Below are 16,377 nucleotides of genomic sequence, written 5' to 3' on the forward strand. Positions count from 1 at the left end.
TTTGTAAGACACCAAAAGCACGTGATGTATAAACTATTGGTGCGTGTTAAATGGAGTTGTCCATCAGCAGTCGGGAGATATGATTTGAGTTAGAAAAGGTTAATAACATTACTAATATGTTTGAGGTATAAAATATTTAAAGTCGCACCTTTGCGTAGTGACACTCGCACCCACATTTTGTACGAGGTGATAAATGGCGAAAGCGGACAGTTCTTACGGACCGCTCCGCACCCGTTTAGCCTCTACTTGGTACAAGTTAAAACATGGTAAGATGAGTTGCCAAGATACTTTTTAAGTAAAGATCTTGCAGGGTGGCTGTATAGTACCGGATTCGATGTGGGGAAGGAGCCACTATTTCTATTGGGAAAATGCTACTCCGATCTAGGTAAGCGTTATTTAGTTGACATGGTGACTTGATTAAAATATTTATTGCAGCTCTTGATAAGCCTCCTGATACTAATGATTCAGCTCCCACTCATATTAAACATTTTGTGGAACACTTTCTCACAATTACCTGGCTAACGTATCGTAAGGATTTTCCACCTATCGAAGGGACACAGATCACGACGGACTGTGGGTGGGGGTGTATGGTACGATCAGGACAAATGATGTTAGCGACTGCACTAAGCTATCATCTACTAGGGAAAGGTGTGTATTAGTGTATTTTTCCTTCAATCATATGCTCAAAAAACCTTGGGATAATTTTTTTAACAAGCCTGAGTAGAATAAAAGCTCACTACAATTCTTTTAGGCATTCTTTTATGTAAATTAAAGGGATATATTGATGAATTTAGGGATTTTTTATAAGCTGTAGAGGACAAAGTTTCATCATTCTGTGCAATATAGTAGCTGATACAGAATGTTTCCTATTATAATGTGTGACTGGCTCTGCAATAGACCAGTTGTCTATACCATTACATCACCTCTGATATATTTTGGCCTGGCAAAAAGGTAACCATTTGAAGCTTATTATTTCATCAAAGTTATGAGTGAGACTTTATATGCTCATGGCTTGCATTCAGACTGATTTTCTGCAGTAGTTGTATGTTAAGAAGTTAGAGCAGGCATGGTGTGCATGTAGCTTTACATCATGCTATTGTTACTACAGAATGGAGATTAGCACAAAGTGATAAAAAGCAACGAATGATCCATCGTCAGGTACGTACCACATAAGTGCAGGGGCATGTTATAAGGTTGGGGATCAGTGTAAGGTGAGCTTCCCATTTGGCATATGTACAAGCTAAGTTTTCACTACATTTTTTATTCTTTTGTGAGTCAATGGAAACATGTTCACCTTTGACTATGGATATTGTTAAATACCTCAATAGTATGGTGTTTGATATGAATAGTGTAGCCGCCAGCAATGCAATAACAAACATGATGATGATATATTGTTTCACAGTTTACTTCATATACACTGCTGTATGTGTTAAAAAGCAAACACCATCTACCCTGCAGACATAATTCAAATCTGATGTGCTAACTGTCTAATAAATCACTCGTTGTGACTTGAGACCAACTAGAATCTGTGCTCCTTTAAAAAGAGATTAACAAGGAGCATTTAAGCTATTGTTGTAACTTTTTATACATCCTTGGATTGGAACGTACCATATAGTAAAAACTTTGGGGGTTAAAAACTTTGGTGAATTTGGTGAATGCGAATTTGGCGAATAGCATTCAATTCGCCAAAGTTTTTTTCGCCAATTATTTTAGATGATCACACGAGCACATTGAGTAACTAGAACTTGATATGAAGGTCAGCTCGCACCACCATGCAATAAAGATTGAGCTGACTTTGGAGATCTTCAAAATGTGTCCCATAGTTGTGAGCACTCCTTGGGATAGCATGTCCAACCGGCTTCCCGTTCTCATGTCAGCTAGTTATTTGTCTTGTGATGGATTTGGCGAAATATTTTGATATACGTGATAACCTCTGCTACTGAAAAAGTAAAGTACGGTCGCTCTTGGCATTGCTGGAGATAGCGAAGCACGCCTCTTTGCTAGTACATCGTTAGATCAGTAGCTACAAAAGTACTGCTACAAAAACAACGCTAGCTACCTATACACTTACTACACTACTTAATTGATGAGTTGACACCTTGTTGTTATCCTTACGTACCTTGTTACGTACCGTACAGTAAAAACTTTGGTGAATATTATTTCAGTCGCCAAAGTTTTTTCTGCCAATTTTTTCAACAGAGCGGTTTTGTCACATTTTTTTACTGCCAAAGTTTTTTACTATATGATACATTGCATTCCTGCCATGTGGTAAAAAAATTTTTTGATATTTTTTATCTACCTTAAATATTACAGTCTGTGCATTGTATGTTTGACTTCCATGTTCAACATCCCTGTAATATCACTCATAACTAAATTTGTCCACACAGATATTGACATGGTTTGAAGACCAACCTGGTACTCCTGATACTTGTCCTTTTGCCCTTCATCAACTGATGGAGGTGGCCAGTAACTATGGCTACTCTCCTGGTAACTGGTTTGGTCCTGCACAAGTTGCAGTATTACTACGGTGAGTCATGTTAAAACCTCAGCCCATAACTATAGTGTCCATACTTTACAGTGATAGCGTTACTCTGTCAAGAAATCATCACCCTCTTCTCCACAACATGATGGTGTATATGGCAAAGGATTGTACCAGTAAGTAAAATAACAGTATATGTGTTTACAGAAGCGTGACGGTAGTTACCCACATGCAGTGTTGGGCAAGTTACTTTTTAAAAGTAACTAGTTACATATTACATATTACTTTCAACTGAACTATTTAGTTACAGTTACATATTACCCATAAAATAAAGTAACTGTAATAATATTACATATTATATTACTTTGTGCCCACAGCCTTAAGCTGTCACGTGTGAAACTACCACCTTATCACGTGACATGATTGCGTTGTTGGACAATGTGCAAATCTTAGTTATAAGTAAGAAGCTGGTGAATAAGCTTCATTCAGTAGGCTTCGTTACTTCGTTGTGGCTAGGCGTTACTCAGAGGATAACTAACGAGATTAGTAACTTCGTTACTTGTAGTAATATTATTACATAATATTAGACTCAGTTACAGTAACTATATTACTTAGGTAACGAACTATATTACTTAGGTAACGCGTTACATTTGTAAGTAAGTAACTTGAGTTATATTACCTGTTTTTATAGCGTATTTCATTATATTACTTAGGTACCACAAAAGTAATAATATTACATAACGCGTTACTCCCAACACTGCCCACATGTAGCTAGCTGGAAAATCTTATTACTTCTTGTAGCTGCTGTTGTGGACGTGTTATTTCAATGACCCAGTAGAGTGTATTCGAGTCTACAGTACCATGTTGTGATATAAGTACATTTTTTTTATTCTTACAGTATATCTGAAAGATGTTGAGGACATGTACAAAGCAGAACTATCAGGTGGAAGCACAGCATTACTACTGCTAGTCCCAATCCGATTGGGTAGTGATACTTTGAATGTGATATATATCCCATGTATAAAAGTGGGTGTGGTCCTTGTTATATGTTGATCATCATTTCATCCCTCAGGCACTATTGGCAATGGATCATTGTATCGGAATAATTGGAGGACGTCCTAAACATTCCGTCTACTTTGTTGGCTTCCAAGAGAGCAAACTATTATACCTTGATCCTCATTATGTACAAAAACGTGTTGATATGAGCCGACCTGACTTTGATTTGACGGTATGACATTGGGATAGCATCCCTTGGCCATTATTTACCACTATGTATATTTAGTTGGTATTGCTTGGTCCTTATTATGTGATAATACTGTTTTTTAGTCATTTCATTCTCACCTACCACAAAGACTGCATGCAGTCAACATGGACCCTTCATGCACACTTGGCTTCTATTGCCGATCACAAGAGGACTTCAATAAATTCTGTGACGAAACCAAGAAGGTGCGTGTAGCATAATTGTAATGTTGTTATGTGTGATGTCTGTTCTGTACACAGGTCACTGCACCACCATTACAACGAGGCCATTATCCATTTTTCACATTTTCTGACAATCATGAAGTAAACGTAGTTCCTCCATCATCGACCATATTAATGTCATCCATGAGAGGCCATAATGACGTAGACTCCGGTCATTATAGTCGTAATAACAATGAGGATGAGGAATTTGTTGTTATTGAGTGTCCGATCACCACATCACCAAGACCCCTCGTAACATCGACTGCAGGAACATCATCTCAACATCATCTAACTGATCCTCCCATTGCTGCTACAAATGATGGTGTACAGACGGATTTAGAAACTACTAAGAGTTCTTTGAATTCCGTGCCACACTAAAATATTGTACCGTGTGACATAATATTTATAATTATCAAATATTTTTAATTGTGGGTTTTTATATATTTATTTTAATGGCACAAGCTAATGTATTGAGCGCTACCGTCAGAGCGGTAAAAAGCGCACGGCAATTCAACCCGAGAAGAGCGGCAATTAGTCTGGTAATTTAAATACATCAAATTATAATTATTTAAGTCTTGTATTTAGACTGAAAGTGCTGTCAAGCGAGTTAGAAATTTGTTACGTGAGCGCCCAGATGCGGTAAGTTCTGTTGATATGGCAACATTTTAGTATTAAGTCTCCACAGGTTGGGATGAGAATTGGTGTCCGTACTCGAGGATGTAACGGACTATCTTACACTTTAGAATACGCTGATCAGAAAGGGAAATTCGACGAAGAAGTAAATCAAGACGGTATTAAAGGTCAAACCTTTATAATGTAAGTTAATTGACTATTTCTAATAGGGGTCAGAGTTCTAATTGATTCTAAAGCACAACTAACTCTATTAGGAACTCAAATGGATTTCGTCGAAACTGAATTGACTAATGAATTCGTATTTCACAACCCAAACATCAAAGGGCTATGTGGATGTGGAGAAAGTTTTAATGTATGATAATAAATCTTGTTGAACATTCGAAATATGTCACCAGATGCCATAGCAAACACCTGGATACAAAAAAAAAGAATTTCACTATACAATGCAGGTTGTGTCAAATCAATCAACTCTTGCTTGATTTGTTCTTGTCCCATTGCTCCTATAAGAATGTACAAGATAACTAGGTAGCTATGGCAACTGATTGAGTACGTACCTTGTCACCCCAATTAGTAGTAGCAAAGGCATCATCAAATCCACTATTGGATGATGTGTTACCAAATGGATCACCAGAAAATGGGTCGAATGGTGTTGTGTTTGTAGGTGTGGGGAAGTTATTACCACTTGGCTGTGGGGTGAAGATGTGACTGTTTTATTAGGACAATATTCAGTCACTCACCACTGAGAATGGGTCAACATGTGATGACTGGAAGGGGTCAGATTCAAATGGATTATCCTGACGATTTTGTTGCTGTAAGAAAAGTGTTACTACTATGTAACAACGTGTCAATAGTGAAACCACTTAGGTACCACTTCAATAAGATTACCCATAATAATGGCATCAATGTCAAATAGATTTCATGACCTATTTAACAAAGCCACCTGATTATCAAGGCTATGTTTTCTGGTTGGTAAGATGGCCCTATTAATGAGGTTTCACATACTAAGCCTTTATAATGAAACAATAACAGAGCTATAGCTCTTGTGAAAGAAATCAACACTATCCTCTGTACACTTACAGAGAAAGGGTCATTTGTTCCAAACAGATCAAAAGAGTTCTTGTTACCACCTCCTCCTCCACTGCCATTACTACCACCAAACTGATCTCGACCTAAAGAAATGATACTAATAGAACATACGTCAGTGTTGTTGCTTACTATCAAAAGGAGCACTCTCCATTGTAAAGCCACTGAATGGATCTTGTACTGAAACTGTAAAGCATAACGCATTACATTAGGACTATGTACAACACAAACACTGACAAGGCTATACAGGGGAATTTTGATAAGATGGACACACATTATTGATGGGATTTCAAGAACTTATGATGTTAATGCTAAAACATGTTTAATAATGACTCTGTGCATTGTTAAAATTGATTAGCATTAACATCATTGCAGCCATTTCTCTGCCGCCACCTTTGATTTCACAAATTTTTCATCCAGGCTAGGCCACACCATTTTTTCACAGCTTGGCTGTTTTTGTGTGGTATATGTATAGTACCAAGAGTGAGTATTATTCACTCTTGATAGTACTAAAAGTTTGACTACGGACAAAGGCAAACCTCCAAAGTATATTTGGCTAATATGAGAGATTCTGGGAATGTGATTACTATTGGTCGAACATTGTGTCTTGGAGAAGCTTACCCCCTGATCCAGTATGTTCAGAAGAGAAGGGATCATGTGATGATTCTAGTCTCTTATCACTGGTCAACTCCTGGTATACCAGCATCATGTGATCTGTTACTATACTATAGAACACTTACCTTTCCTCCCTCATCCTGTATCTCACTAAACCCACTAATACTGCTGACTGGACTACTGCTACCAGCCTGTAATAATTGACATAGTAAGATAGCTACATAAAGCATGACCTATATAGACAACCCTACGTAAGTGAAACAACCTCAGGGTAACTGCTGGAACTATCTGTATGTCAGTAGTAACATAGAATAGGGCTACCAGAATTAAGGTTAACTGTCTGGCTTAAATATTTACCTTTGTACAGGAAATCATAGCAGCAACATTGTACCAAGAGTTCATACAATATTATGTATGGTATAACCCATAGTTGAGGCTTCCTTGTACATAAACACATTACACAGTGGTTACCGTGGCAATGTGTGACACTGCATCGCTTTCTAGTGTAGTTATGGTGGTTGGGTCATCTGGTGTCAGTGTTGCCATGTCGACAGACGGAGTTGATGGATACAGTGCCAAACTAGCTGTCATACTCCTGTGCTGTTCCTTTAGCTCTCCAATACGTTGTTTCGCCTGTAGCCACAACTCTAATAGTTTCAAGCAGTATATATGACGTCCATACCTGTGACACACTGGTCTGACTGGCTCGTGCTTGCTCTTGCGCTCTTTTAAATTCTGCAGCTCCAAGCTCCACCTATGTGCAATAGCCACACTTCCAAATCACTGCAACTCTTATAAGCATACCTGAGTTTTTAGTTGTTGTTCTTCCTGTTGTAATTCTTTCAACTGCTGTTGTAACTTCTGAAGGCCCAGCTCTTCAACCTATAGAAGCATGATAACATCACAGACCTCCCAACACACTGACTATACTACCTTAATAGACTCCTCTTGTTTGTTCACCTCATCTCTTAACTGTTGTACCTATGAACACATCACATGACCTTTATTAGGGGTCAGAGTGCAGCACATAAGGGTGGATGATGAAACTTGGTTTTGCTGAGTATGCTCATGATCACTGATTCCAAATACTTAAATAGACAATATACATGTACACACTGTTGTGCTTGACTTTAATGTTGCTATTTGTTATATTACACCTTAGTCTTGAAATGACTCGGTAATTTATGAAAAATTTAAGCTTTGCATGGCTGAAGCAAGCTACTGTAAGTAAGCCCGTGTTGCTAATGATGCTCAAAAAATACAGTAAGAATGGATGCAATGCAAGCCCAGGATTTCAAAATCTATTACTACTCACTGTATTACACTCCATCTGATATTGTTGTTGTAATTTCTCTACTTCTTTAATAATGCTAGCCTTCTGTTGGTCTAGTTGGGCTAACTGTTGGTTAGCCAACTGTTTCTGTGTGTCCAGCTCCTTCTGTTCCCGACTATATTGTTCTAGTTGACTCTCTAGTGACTACAGGAAACAACATGGTTGTATCATAAAGTTATGGTGAACAAAATTGGCAGATAAAATCGGTGTTTTGTTAACCCAACACTCTAACTTGCTAACAAGCCCACGGTAGCCCACCCACAGGTCTCCATACTAACTGACTACAATGTGAGTAGTGAATGACTTGGAAATGTTCTACAAACAATATATCAGGAAGAGGAATTCACTTTCGGTTAATGATTCCTTTGACATACTATACTATGGGTGTGCAATCATAATATTATAGCTACAATATTATGGTGCAATCCACTAGCTGCAAAACTTGACAATTACATAATACACATTATACCTAAAAGACACAGAAACAAAGAGACATTACATTGTACAATACTACACATTACTATACACTGAGAATACCATTAGCCTAACAGGCAGCAGCTATACAGTGCACATACACATCCACACTATAAACAACTTGTTTCCTTGATACAATGGGATTGAATACATATAGAAAATAACCACTCACATCAATTTCTGATTTCTTTTGCTGCATGGCTTCTTGTTTATCAACAAGTTCTTGTTTCAGTTGTAACTTTTCTCTATTTAATTGGTCCACTTCACCATGGAGGTTATCTAACTCCTTGATGGCTGCATAGTCTCCTGATAGTATAGATGGTGTAGAGGAGGTCATTGAAATAGACTCTGACTGAGCAGTCTGAGTGGGTTGATTACGACAAGATGGAGGGATCATTTGTGCTGTGAGTTTCTGGGGTGGATCTTTACCTCGTACCTAACAAAAAGATCTGAGTCTACAAGTGTTAATGTCTGTGTACACACACACGCACGCACGCTACACACACACACACACACACGCATGCACGCACACACATGCACGAATGCACACAACACACACGCGCACGCACGCACGCACACTACACACACACACACACGCACGCATGTACACAACATACGCAAACCTTTTCAGCAATTAAATACAACGCTAGTGCAAACTGTTCACGATTTAGTTTCCCTGAATTATTAATATCACACAATGTCCTGCAGAGATAGCCCCACCCATTCAACAACAAACACCTCAGAACAGCCACACCCACCAGATATGAGCTAGTGACTGCTGAGGAACCTTGGATGCGATGAATAATGGCTTCACTTCTTCACCAGACACTAACCCATCATGGTCTTTATCAATACCAGTGAAGTAGGAATCATATTTGATCTTCATCTCATTGGTGACTACCCAGGTTGTGTCTGATGAGGAGTCCCCCAGAGGGGGTATCATACTGGGAGGCAGGACAGCAGGAAGTGTCCCACCCCCTTTACATACTGATACTAAATGCATAGCCTGTAAAAAAATTGTGAAAATACTCGTATTGCATAAGTTAATTATACGTCCATGCATGGAATGGACAACACAATATAAATTTCTATTACTAGTTGCTTTCAAAGGTCCACTGAAATGGAAAATTCACTTGCCATTTTATTGAATAAATATCATGCAATGCACAAAAACAATTGTATTAAATTGTTCTACTGAGATACTAAGCCACGAAGTCTAGTTATGTCACAACGTGACGTCAGACACAGAACCAGAAGAGCTGCTACACACACTTTATAAAGGGAATGGCTAATGAAGTCACTGAAGTTCTGGTGAACGATAGTAAAGTTGTTGCTATAGTGCAAGCTGTAGCATTTTGTATTATCTGATCGGTTCATTTACAAAGACGGGTTAGCAGTATCACGTGCACAAATGATGGTACTCTTACTCATCACATTCAATATCCTCATCTATATGGCCTACAATTTGCCAATAGGTTGCTTCTCTACCTCTACCCGCTGTATTGGGAAAGTTATGCCCTTAGACACATTCAAAACAGCCAAGAAACAAATTGTCACTTGCTACCAGACATGGGGCCAAGTACATTTAAAAGTACTTAAGTAAAGTACAAGTACTTTTGAATTTTCCAAGTACAAGTACAAGTACTCCAGCAGCATTCAAGATAGTACTTAAGTAAAGTACAAGTACATGCTGGAAGTACTTAAGTAAAGTACAAGTACATTTTGCTGTAGTAAAATATACACTGTATTCAGTGTATTGTAATATGTAAGTGTACCTAGAGGGGTTGATACTTTCAGGTTTTTGTCAACCATTCTCTCTCTTAAACTCTTAAAATGCACTGCCTTGAACAGCAGCATTGTTTTTGTTTGCTCGTGGCAACATGATGCATAGTATGGTTGGGGAAGGCAGTAGAAGAATCGCAAGTAGTTGTAAATTGCACCTTCATACAATTTTGTTATTCGTACACCCACTGTGTACAAACTACGTACAATGTTTGCAGTACTTACAAGTACTTAAAGTACATACAAGTACTTAGTGAAGTACTTGAGTATAAGTACAAGTACATTGGGGAAATTAAGAAAGTATTTAAGTAAAGTACAAGTACTTTCAAATTTGTACTTAAGTGTACTTAAGTATAAGTACTCATGTACTTGGCCCCATGTCTGCTTGCTACCACCATTAGCCACTTTCACAGGTGTTCTCAGCATTCTTCACCATCGCACCAGCATATGTTCACTAACCCACTCTGGTAGGCTTGTAACTGGCTGCAATAAAAGTTCTTATTGTAGTTCTAGTCTTATGAGTTGTATATGGATTGACATGGACACTTCTGTGTATCGTATGTGCACTAAAGTTTCTTAGTATGATTCCTAATTGACGAACTAAAATATATTATTATATTTACTAAACATAACAACATCTGACTCAACTACATGCACCAACCTAAATGGATTGATAATAGCTAAAGTGTTTACCATTTAACTGGACCTCTAAAGCCATCAAGTGAGCATTTCAAAATTTCAAATTAAATGAACTACAATACAATCACTACTGACTGTGGTATATAACCTGACGGTACTTCATTCTTATACAAACATACACATGTAGAGTACTATGGTTACCTAGATGAATGAAACACATAAATACAAATCTGGTTAAACAACGCACTAGAAAATGAAAGCCCCCCTAGTTTAATATCCAGTTAGCTCACTCACACACACCTACACAAATCACTCACTATTGCAAACTCATCACTGGTCAGGCTTCCATCACTATCATGATCAGCCAATTGCCAAATCTGTAAGGTAGATAACTATACTACTATTGTTAAGATGATATTTCATACTTACCTTTGATAAGGTCTCTCTTGGAAGGCTAGATTGCAACAACAGCTAGTGGGTGTGGCTCATTACAACAACTACAAACAATTGTAAAATTTGACTCACATTTCTAGCTTGGTTCCCACTCATGTGTGTGCCATTTGTGGTGTTTGCCTGTCACAGAACACTACAAACCATTAACACAGTGTGTACATGACTTACAAATGTCGTCCTATATCTGTTAAGTTCGGCTGCCTAAACAAAAGTATGTCACATTATGGCAAAGGTAAGGGGTAATTGGGAGACTTACAGAAATAGTGAAGTTAGGTGTAGCCATATCAATAGTACAATACAACCCACTGATTACAAAACAATAGTTGGTGACAATCCTGGCAAGCCTGTTCAAACACGTTACCTACCACACCGTCTTCTCTACTGCAGCAAGTATTACACTGGTGCGATACTAGTGGGGTAAGGACAAGGAAAGAAGTGCACACGACCTGTTAATATTCACGTGACAACGGAGGAATGTAGTTTAGTATGATACAGCTATGAGATATCCTTTATAAATATCTTTCACTCACCAAATTTACTCCACTATACGTATAGTTATTACTATAACGACTCGAAGAAGAATCCACGGAAGAATTATTTTGCACGCGCTATTTGGTCTACACAAGCGCGCATGCTGAATTATTAAGGAAGATGTCAAGCAGTAAAAGAGGTAAGCAGATCTTATCGAAGTAATTGTGCATGAAAACGCTTTTATTCTTTCAACATCTGAATTAAGTCTGTGCATCGGTTTGTTTTTATTCATGACAGTTCCCAAGGTTACCGAGCAAGAGTGCGCAGAAGCACAGGTACCCATTCACTTAAGGGATTACTGTGCACACTTGTTTATTCCACTGATGAAATGTCGCCTTGATAATTACTACCTCCCGTGGAGATGTAAGAATGAAAAGCACGCGTGGGAACATTGTGAACATGAAGAGTAAGTCAATCGTTTGGCTTGTTTACATGTTTTTAACACTTGTTTACATGCACAACAGCTACCTGGATAGGATCCGTAAAAAAAGGGCACAGACAACTCAAGCTTCTAACTAATGCGCACCACACTGATTCACTGTACATGCATCTGATATAATTATATAAAGAAATACGTACTAAATAATTTGATGAAATACATAATTATGAATAGCATTGTTCAAGAAAATTCTTAAGTAGGTCATTAGTTAAAGTGATATGTAATTCTTGGCTGCCATCCTTTGTTCTCGACAACGTTACCAGCCTGTGGTCTTTAAACTCACTTAGTTGTGCAGTCAATGCTTGCTCACTGCTGACAAGAAATCTCTCCCTGCACATCTGGTAGCACTCTTGGACAGCCATGTTTGGTTTTGATTGGTCCAACTGTTGCCTGGCAATAAGTTCAAATATTTTTTGAGCATTAGATGTGAGGGTGTTAATGACATTAGTGACTGATTCTATTGTGTGGCTAGGATCTGCATGTGACTTCGATATGGCTTCACCGGACACATCATCATGGTAACTGGCATAAGTTGTACAGTCATACCAGAGCCAATTAAACTGGCTTAACAGGTTATGATCCCACAACAAGGTACCATTTACATGATCGACAGATGCCAACATATGGATGTTATGACATTTTGCTAGTAATGATAAAAACTGCTGACCTGTATCATTCCGCAAGCCCTCGATGTTATGTACAATAATGAACAGTCTCGTAGGTCCATCACCTTTTGCCAGGGACTGGCATATAGATCGACAGTGTTCCATTTGGCTTTTAAACCCTCCTCTTTTCTGTTGCAAAATTTCATTAAACGTTATCAAAAGTTGCTGGGTGGAGCAGGAAGGCCCATTGATGACAAGTTGAGCTTCACCAATTAATGAATGCTTTCGATATTCTTCAAGTAGTTGACGTTTAGATCCCACACCATGTAGGATTATATTAAAACCATTGGATAATTGACGGCTCCAGTGACTGTACATACTCTGGTGGTCTTTGTATAACTCCTGGAGCTCATCTTTGAATCTTTCATCTTGTAGAATAGGGCGCGCCGTGTCTGTGCGGTCATCTTCAAAATCTTCATCGCTTGAGGTTGAATTGTCTTCCTCGCTACTAGAACTGCTTGTGCTATCCGTGGTGATCTTTGAGGCACAACTTAACGCTATTTGCTGTTCGGAAACAGATTTTTGCCGCGCAGCTCTACCTCTTTTCATATTGATCGTATATTTCCGTATACTATACCGCATTAGATTCATTTATTAATCAGCTAAAAAAGCTCGCGGGGGTCTATGATCGTGTGCAAGATCAAATGTCGCTGCTAAGAAAGTTTTTCGGTGGTAGATCCCATCGCGTTTCCAAGAGGAGCATATCTAATCCGCGCAACTTTCAGCATTGCTTTCATGGAGAGTTCGACTATATTGAAGGGCGTTTTTGTGGCCTCCCACCCCAATGGAGCAGCCTGCTAGAACACGAGGACCAAAACTCGCTGCAACAGCGATCAAGGCAAAGCCAACATGCTGTCGCCCATACAGTACCGCGAGTGGTAACGGGAGACCGTTATCTAGACCAGAAGGCTAGCAAATGGATTCGCAACAGTTATTTCTCCGATGATGAAGACTCGACCATGTCCCCTACACACGTTAGAATTACTTCCTTACCCAACGTGAATGTTAGGAGCACGCATGATGTTACCAGCTGCAGGGTGGTGGCACCCGCAGACAATGAAGTGACCATGAGCCAACCTCTTCTGGACGGAGACACATCAGTACACAACAACTACGTTACCCCAGACCCATACTCCAGGCGTAGAGAAGTGTGGTCGCCTCAGTCAGTGCACAGTTCAGGCTACTGGTCATCCAGACAACAATATGCAGTACAAACTAATGACATTAGTGGATATGTGTCTGCAGGGAGTATTTCATCTTATGATAGACTGGACGAGCCTTCATACAAACATCCTCCTGTAAGTGCGTCATCTAATTATATATCAAGTCAACCTGTTCACTATTCACCACGTCAAAACTCACAACGATCACTACACCGTACAACACAACACAGCCATACACACCACCATCATTCACATCATCATCATGGAGAACACAGACGATCTAAAAGATCTCAACGTAACAGCCAGAGGGGACGGCATTCGTCTTACGAAGAATTTAGGTCATCACTGATGCCTTATGTCAACCCTGCAGACCCCAGACACATGTTAACTGAATTAAATAAAATTGGTGAAGGCTCAACTGGGATAGTATACTCTGCTAGAATGATTTCTACTGGAGAGATTGTTGCTGTGAAAAAGATGAACCTGCGAAGACAGCAAAGAAGAGAGCTATTATTTAATGAGGTATATTATTATCATGTAATAAAGCTAATTACAATTTATAAGATCATTTAGTTTGGGTGCCCACAACCCTGGCCACAGGTACAATTTGTGGCCGGTAACACACCTAATGCTTCACCCAACCCTAGGTGTACATTGGAAGCCTGTTTTGTCATACACACACCTCAAACAAAGCCTTCAGCATCCTCAAACTACAATATCTCTTATGTCAAAAAGCCTGCAAACTTTGCTAACAAACAAGGAAACTTTTTTCTGGCCTGTGATCATTTTCAATCTCTTGTAGTTGTAGTGATTTGTGTTTTTGGACCACAAAATTAAATTCTGATAAAGTACTAATTGTCTAATTAGCTCAACATAATTTTTGCCCAGATAACCAGAAAATAGGGTCATGCACCATTGTTGGCTTCATGTTGGCTTCATGTTGGCTTCATGTTGGCTTCATGTTGTATGAATGGAAGTCATGTAAGGACTGATGAAAATGGTTTTACTTGTATGGTTTTTTCCTTTGACAGTTACTGATGCTTAGAGAACCATCTCATTGTAATATAGTCAAGATGTACGATGGTTTCCTTGTCAACGACCAGCTCTGGGTCGTGATGGAATTTCTTGATGGTGGGCCATTGACAGACATTGTAACTAGGGCCAGGTATATATTGTGTTTATATTGCTTTAGCGTAGCTATGATTTTCCATGGTTCCTTTATAGGTTAACAGAGTCTCAGATTGCCACTGTTTGCAAAAGTTGTCTTGAAGCACTAGAATTTCTACATTCCCATGGAATAATTCACAGAGACGTGAAAAGTGATAGCATTTTAATGTCACGCGACGGCAGGGTAAGGCAAAAACAATGACTTGTTTTTATGATTTGTTAATTACATGCCTCATCAGGTCAAGTTGTCTGATTTTGGCTTTTGTGCACGACTGCAGTCAATCAGCAGTCGCAAGAAGTCTTTAGTTGGCACGCCTTATTGGATGGCACCAGAGATGATCGCTGGTGAACCATATGGCACAAAGGTGGGTTAAATGACATGTACTATTGTAGTCAACTTGTATGATGAAGCCTTTACCTCTACAAGACAAATCTAAAATCCCTCCAAAAATATAATTGTTTATTAAATTTGATAGCTGTGTGTGTACAGTGTACACCATCTGTTTCTTTAAAGACTTTTAAGTGTAAGAGCAAACCTTTCTGTCTCTATATGCAAATGAAGGGATAATTTATTTCATTTATTGATCTTCCTTGGTGCACTTTGGGTAATATCCTGTAGTAATGATGCATGAACAATATAAACACACCTGAGAAAAACAGAACGATTCCTTAAACAACTAATAAATACATATTTGTGGCTTGTGAGTACTGTTTATGTGCTGTTTTCTACCTATATGTTCATCATAGTGTAACTATTACAAAAATGGCCTTAGCAACTGAAAACCATCTTAGGTGTAGGAGACTTATGGAAAGTTACTCTCCTACCTTCTGACCAATTGGTCATGAGCATATTCATGTACTAGGTGATTCTTAACTATGTAATCACAGATGGTATTACTTGCTGTAATTGATAGTGTAATCTGATATATGCACTTTACAGGTTGACATTTGGTCACTGGGTGTAATGGTAATTGAGATGGTGGACGGGGAACCCCCTCTATTTAATTGCCCCCAATTACAAGCTATGAGAATGATAAGGGATAATCCTGTACCAGCACTACAACATCCTGAAAATGTAAGTGTGTGATTGTGTGTGTTGTGTGGCAAAGTTGAATTGTTTTCTACTTCCATTACAGGTATCTGATCTCCTTCAGAACTTCCTTGGTCAAATGTTAGTTAAAGATTCGATGCTACGAGCAACAGCTTCAGAACTATTACTACATCCATTCCTTAAGACAACATCATCACTTAAACCATTAGTGATGTTATCACCCACTGCTTCTCCTGTACAATTCTTAGATGCATATCAAAGACAAACTATGTGTTAATGCACTTTTATTTTAAACATTGTAATCATCCATCGTTTTTTTTAAATTCATCTCATCATGAGTTACTAAAACACAACTCTGCTGCGTAGCTGTACGGTTAGCTCACTTCAATGTAGGCGCTTAATAAATTTA

At 38.7% G+C, this 16,377-nt stretch overlaps 5 protein-coding genes across 6 annotated transcripts; 3 read left to right on the top strand and 2 right to left on the bottom strand.

Annotated features, from left to right (window-relative positions):
• Positions 1-8: 8 nt before the first annotated feature.
• Positions 9-4,379, top strand: LOC136256113 (cysteine protease ATG4D-like). 2 transcript variants are annotated; one of them, XM_066049050.1, is made up of 11 exons: positions 9-98; positions 159-266; positions 311-385; positions 436-648; positions 1,109-1,158; positions 2,388-2,527; positions 2,579-2,655; positions 3,378-3,505; positions 3,552-3,707; positions 3,806-3,925; positions 3,980-4,379. In XM_066049050.1, the coding sequence occupies exons 2-11, from the start codon at positions 194-196 to the stop codon at positions 4,316-4,318; spliced, it is 1,371 nt and encodes a 456-aa protein (XP_065905122.1). In that variant the 5' UTR covers positions 9-98; positions 159-193; the 3' UTR covers positions 4,319-4,379. The 2 variants fall into 2 exon arrangements, with proteins under 2 accessions (XP_065905122.1, XP_065905123.1); XM_066049051.1 differs by having other exon boundaries at positions 36-98; positions 143-266.
• On the top strand, positions 4,360-4,948 carry LOC136256119 (iron-sulfur cluster assembly 1 homolog, mitochondrial-like). The gene is made up of 4 exons (XM_066049063.1): positions 4,360-4,479; positions 4,526-4,579; positions 4,626-4,731; positions 4,783-4,948. Exons 1-4 carry the CDS (start codon positions 4,393-4,395, stop codon positions 4,929-4,931), a joined length of 396 nt encoding a protein of 131 aa, XP_065905135.1. The 5' UTR covers positions 4,360-4,392; the 3' UTR covers positions 4,932-4,948.
• Positions 4,914-11,607, bottom strand: LOC136256111 (epidermal growth factor receptor substrate 15-like 1). The gene is made up of 21 exons (XM_066049048.1): positions 11,483-11,607; positions 11,209-11,361; positions 11,121-11,153; positions 11,025-11,072; positions 10,929-10,970; positions 10,817-10,876; positions 8,837-9,084; positions 8,702-8,780; positions 8,251-8,514; positions 7,587-7,748; positions 7,205-7,252; positions 7,076-7,153; positions 6,954-7,025; positions 6,743-6,904; positions 6,397-6,462; positions 6,278-6,347; positions 5,789-5,842; positions 5,651-5,742; positions 5,311-5,382; positions 5,128-5,259; positions 4,914-5,073 (listed from the first exon to the last, which is right to left on the bottom strand). The coding sequence occupies exons 2-21, from the start codon at positions 11,233-11,235 to the stop codon at positions 5,038-5,040; spliced, it is 1,845 nt and encodes a 614-aa protein (XP_065905120.1). The 5' UTR covers positions 11,236-11,361; positions 11,483-11,607; the 3' UTR covers positions 4,914-5,037.
• A 435-nt stretch (positions 11,608-12,042) lies between these two features.
• LOC136256114 (origin recognition complex subunit 2-like) lies at positions 12,043-13,306 on the bottom strand. The gene has a single exon (XM_066049052.1). It carries the CDS (start codon positions 13,176-13,178, stop codon positions 12,087-12,089), a length of 1,092 nt encoding a protein of 363 aa, XP_065905124.1. The 5' UTR covers positions 13,179-13,306; the 3' UTR covers positions 12,043-12,086.
• Positions 13,155-16,321, top strand: LOC136256112 (serine/threonine-protein kinase PAK mbt-like). The gene is made up of 6 exons (XM_066049049.1): positions 13,155-14,272; positions 14,782-14,915; positions 14,975-15,101; positions 15,157-15,282; positions 15,858-15,992; positions 16,054-16,321. Exons 1-6 carry the CDS (start codon positions 13,232-13,234, stop codon positions 16,243-16,245), a joined length of 1,755 nt encoding a protein of 584 aa, XP_065905121.1. The 5' UTR covers positions 13,155-13,231; the 3' UTR covers positions 16,246-16,321.
• Positions 16,322-16,377: the final 56 nt, after the last annotated feature.

Source organism: Dysidea avara, chromosome 5 (genome assembly GCF_963678975.1).
Source record: "Dysidea avara chromosome 5, odDysAvar1.4, whole genome shotgun sequence".
NCBI classification, from domain to species: Eukaryota; Metazoa; Porifera; class Demospongiae; order Dictyoceratida; family Dysideidae; genus Dysidea; species Dysidea avara.

Coding starts and splice junctions, on each gene's coding strand:
- LOC136256119 (XM_066049063.1), top strand. CDS start 4,393: ATGGCACAAGCTAATGTATTGAGCGCTACCGTCAGAGCGGTAAAAAGC. Junction 4,480..4,525: donor GAAGAGCGGCAATTAGTCTG/GTAATTTAAATA, acceptor TCTTGTATTTAG/ACTGAAAGTGCTGTCAAGCG. Junction 4,580..4,625: donor TACGTGAGCGCCCAGATGCG/GTAAGTTCTGTT, acceptor AAGTCTCCACAG/GTTGGGATGAGAATTGGTGT.
- LOC136256112 (XM_066049049.1), top strand. CDS start 13,232: ATGTCGCTGCTAAGAAAGTTTTTCGGTGGTAGATCCCATCGCGTTTCC. Junction 15,102..15,156: donor TAATGTCACGCGACGGCAGG/GTAAGGCAAAAA, acceptor ATGCCTCATCAG/GTCAAGTTGTCTGATTTTGG. Junction 15,993..16,053: donor CACTACAACATCCTGAAAAT/GTAAGTGTGTGA, acceptor CTTCCATTACAG/GTATCTGATCTCCTTCAGAA.
- LOC136256111 (XM_066049048.1), bottom strand. CDS start 11,235: ATGGCTACACCTAACTTCACTATTTCT. Junction 8,781..8,836: donor CAGTCACTAGCTCATATCTG/GTGGGTGTGGCT, acceptor CTATCTCTGCAG/GACATTGTGTGATATTAATA. Junction 6,463..6,742: donor CAGTGTCACACATTGCCACG/GTAACCACTGTG, acceptor CAATTATTACAG/GCTGGTAGCAGTAGTCCAGT.
- LOC136256114 (XM_066049052.1), bottom strand. CDS start 13,178: ATGAATCTAATGCGGTATAGTATACGGAAATATACGATCAATATGAAA.
- LOC136256113 (XM_066049050.1), top strand. CDS start 194: ATGGCGAAAGCGGACAGTTCTTACGGACCGCTCCGCACCCGTTTAGCC. Junction 267..310: donor TTGGTACAAGTTAAAACATG/GTAAGATGAGTT, acceptor AAGATCTTGCAG/GGTGGCTGTATAGTACCGGA. Junction 3,926..3,979: donor TCTGTGACGAAACCAAGAAG/GTGCGTGTAGCA, acceptor TTCTGTACACAG/GTCACTGCACCACCATTACA.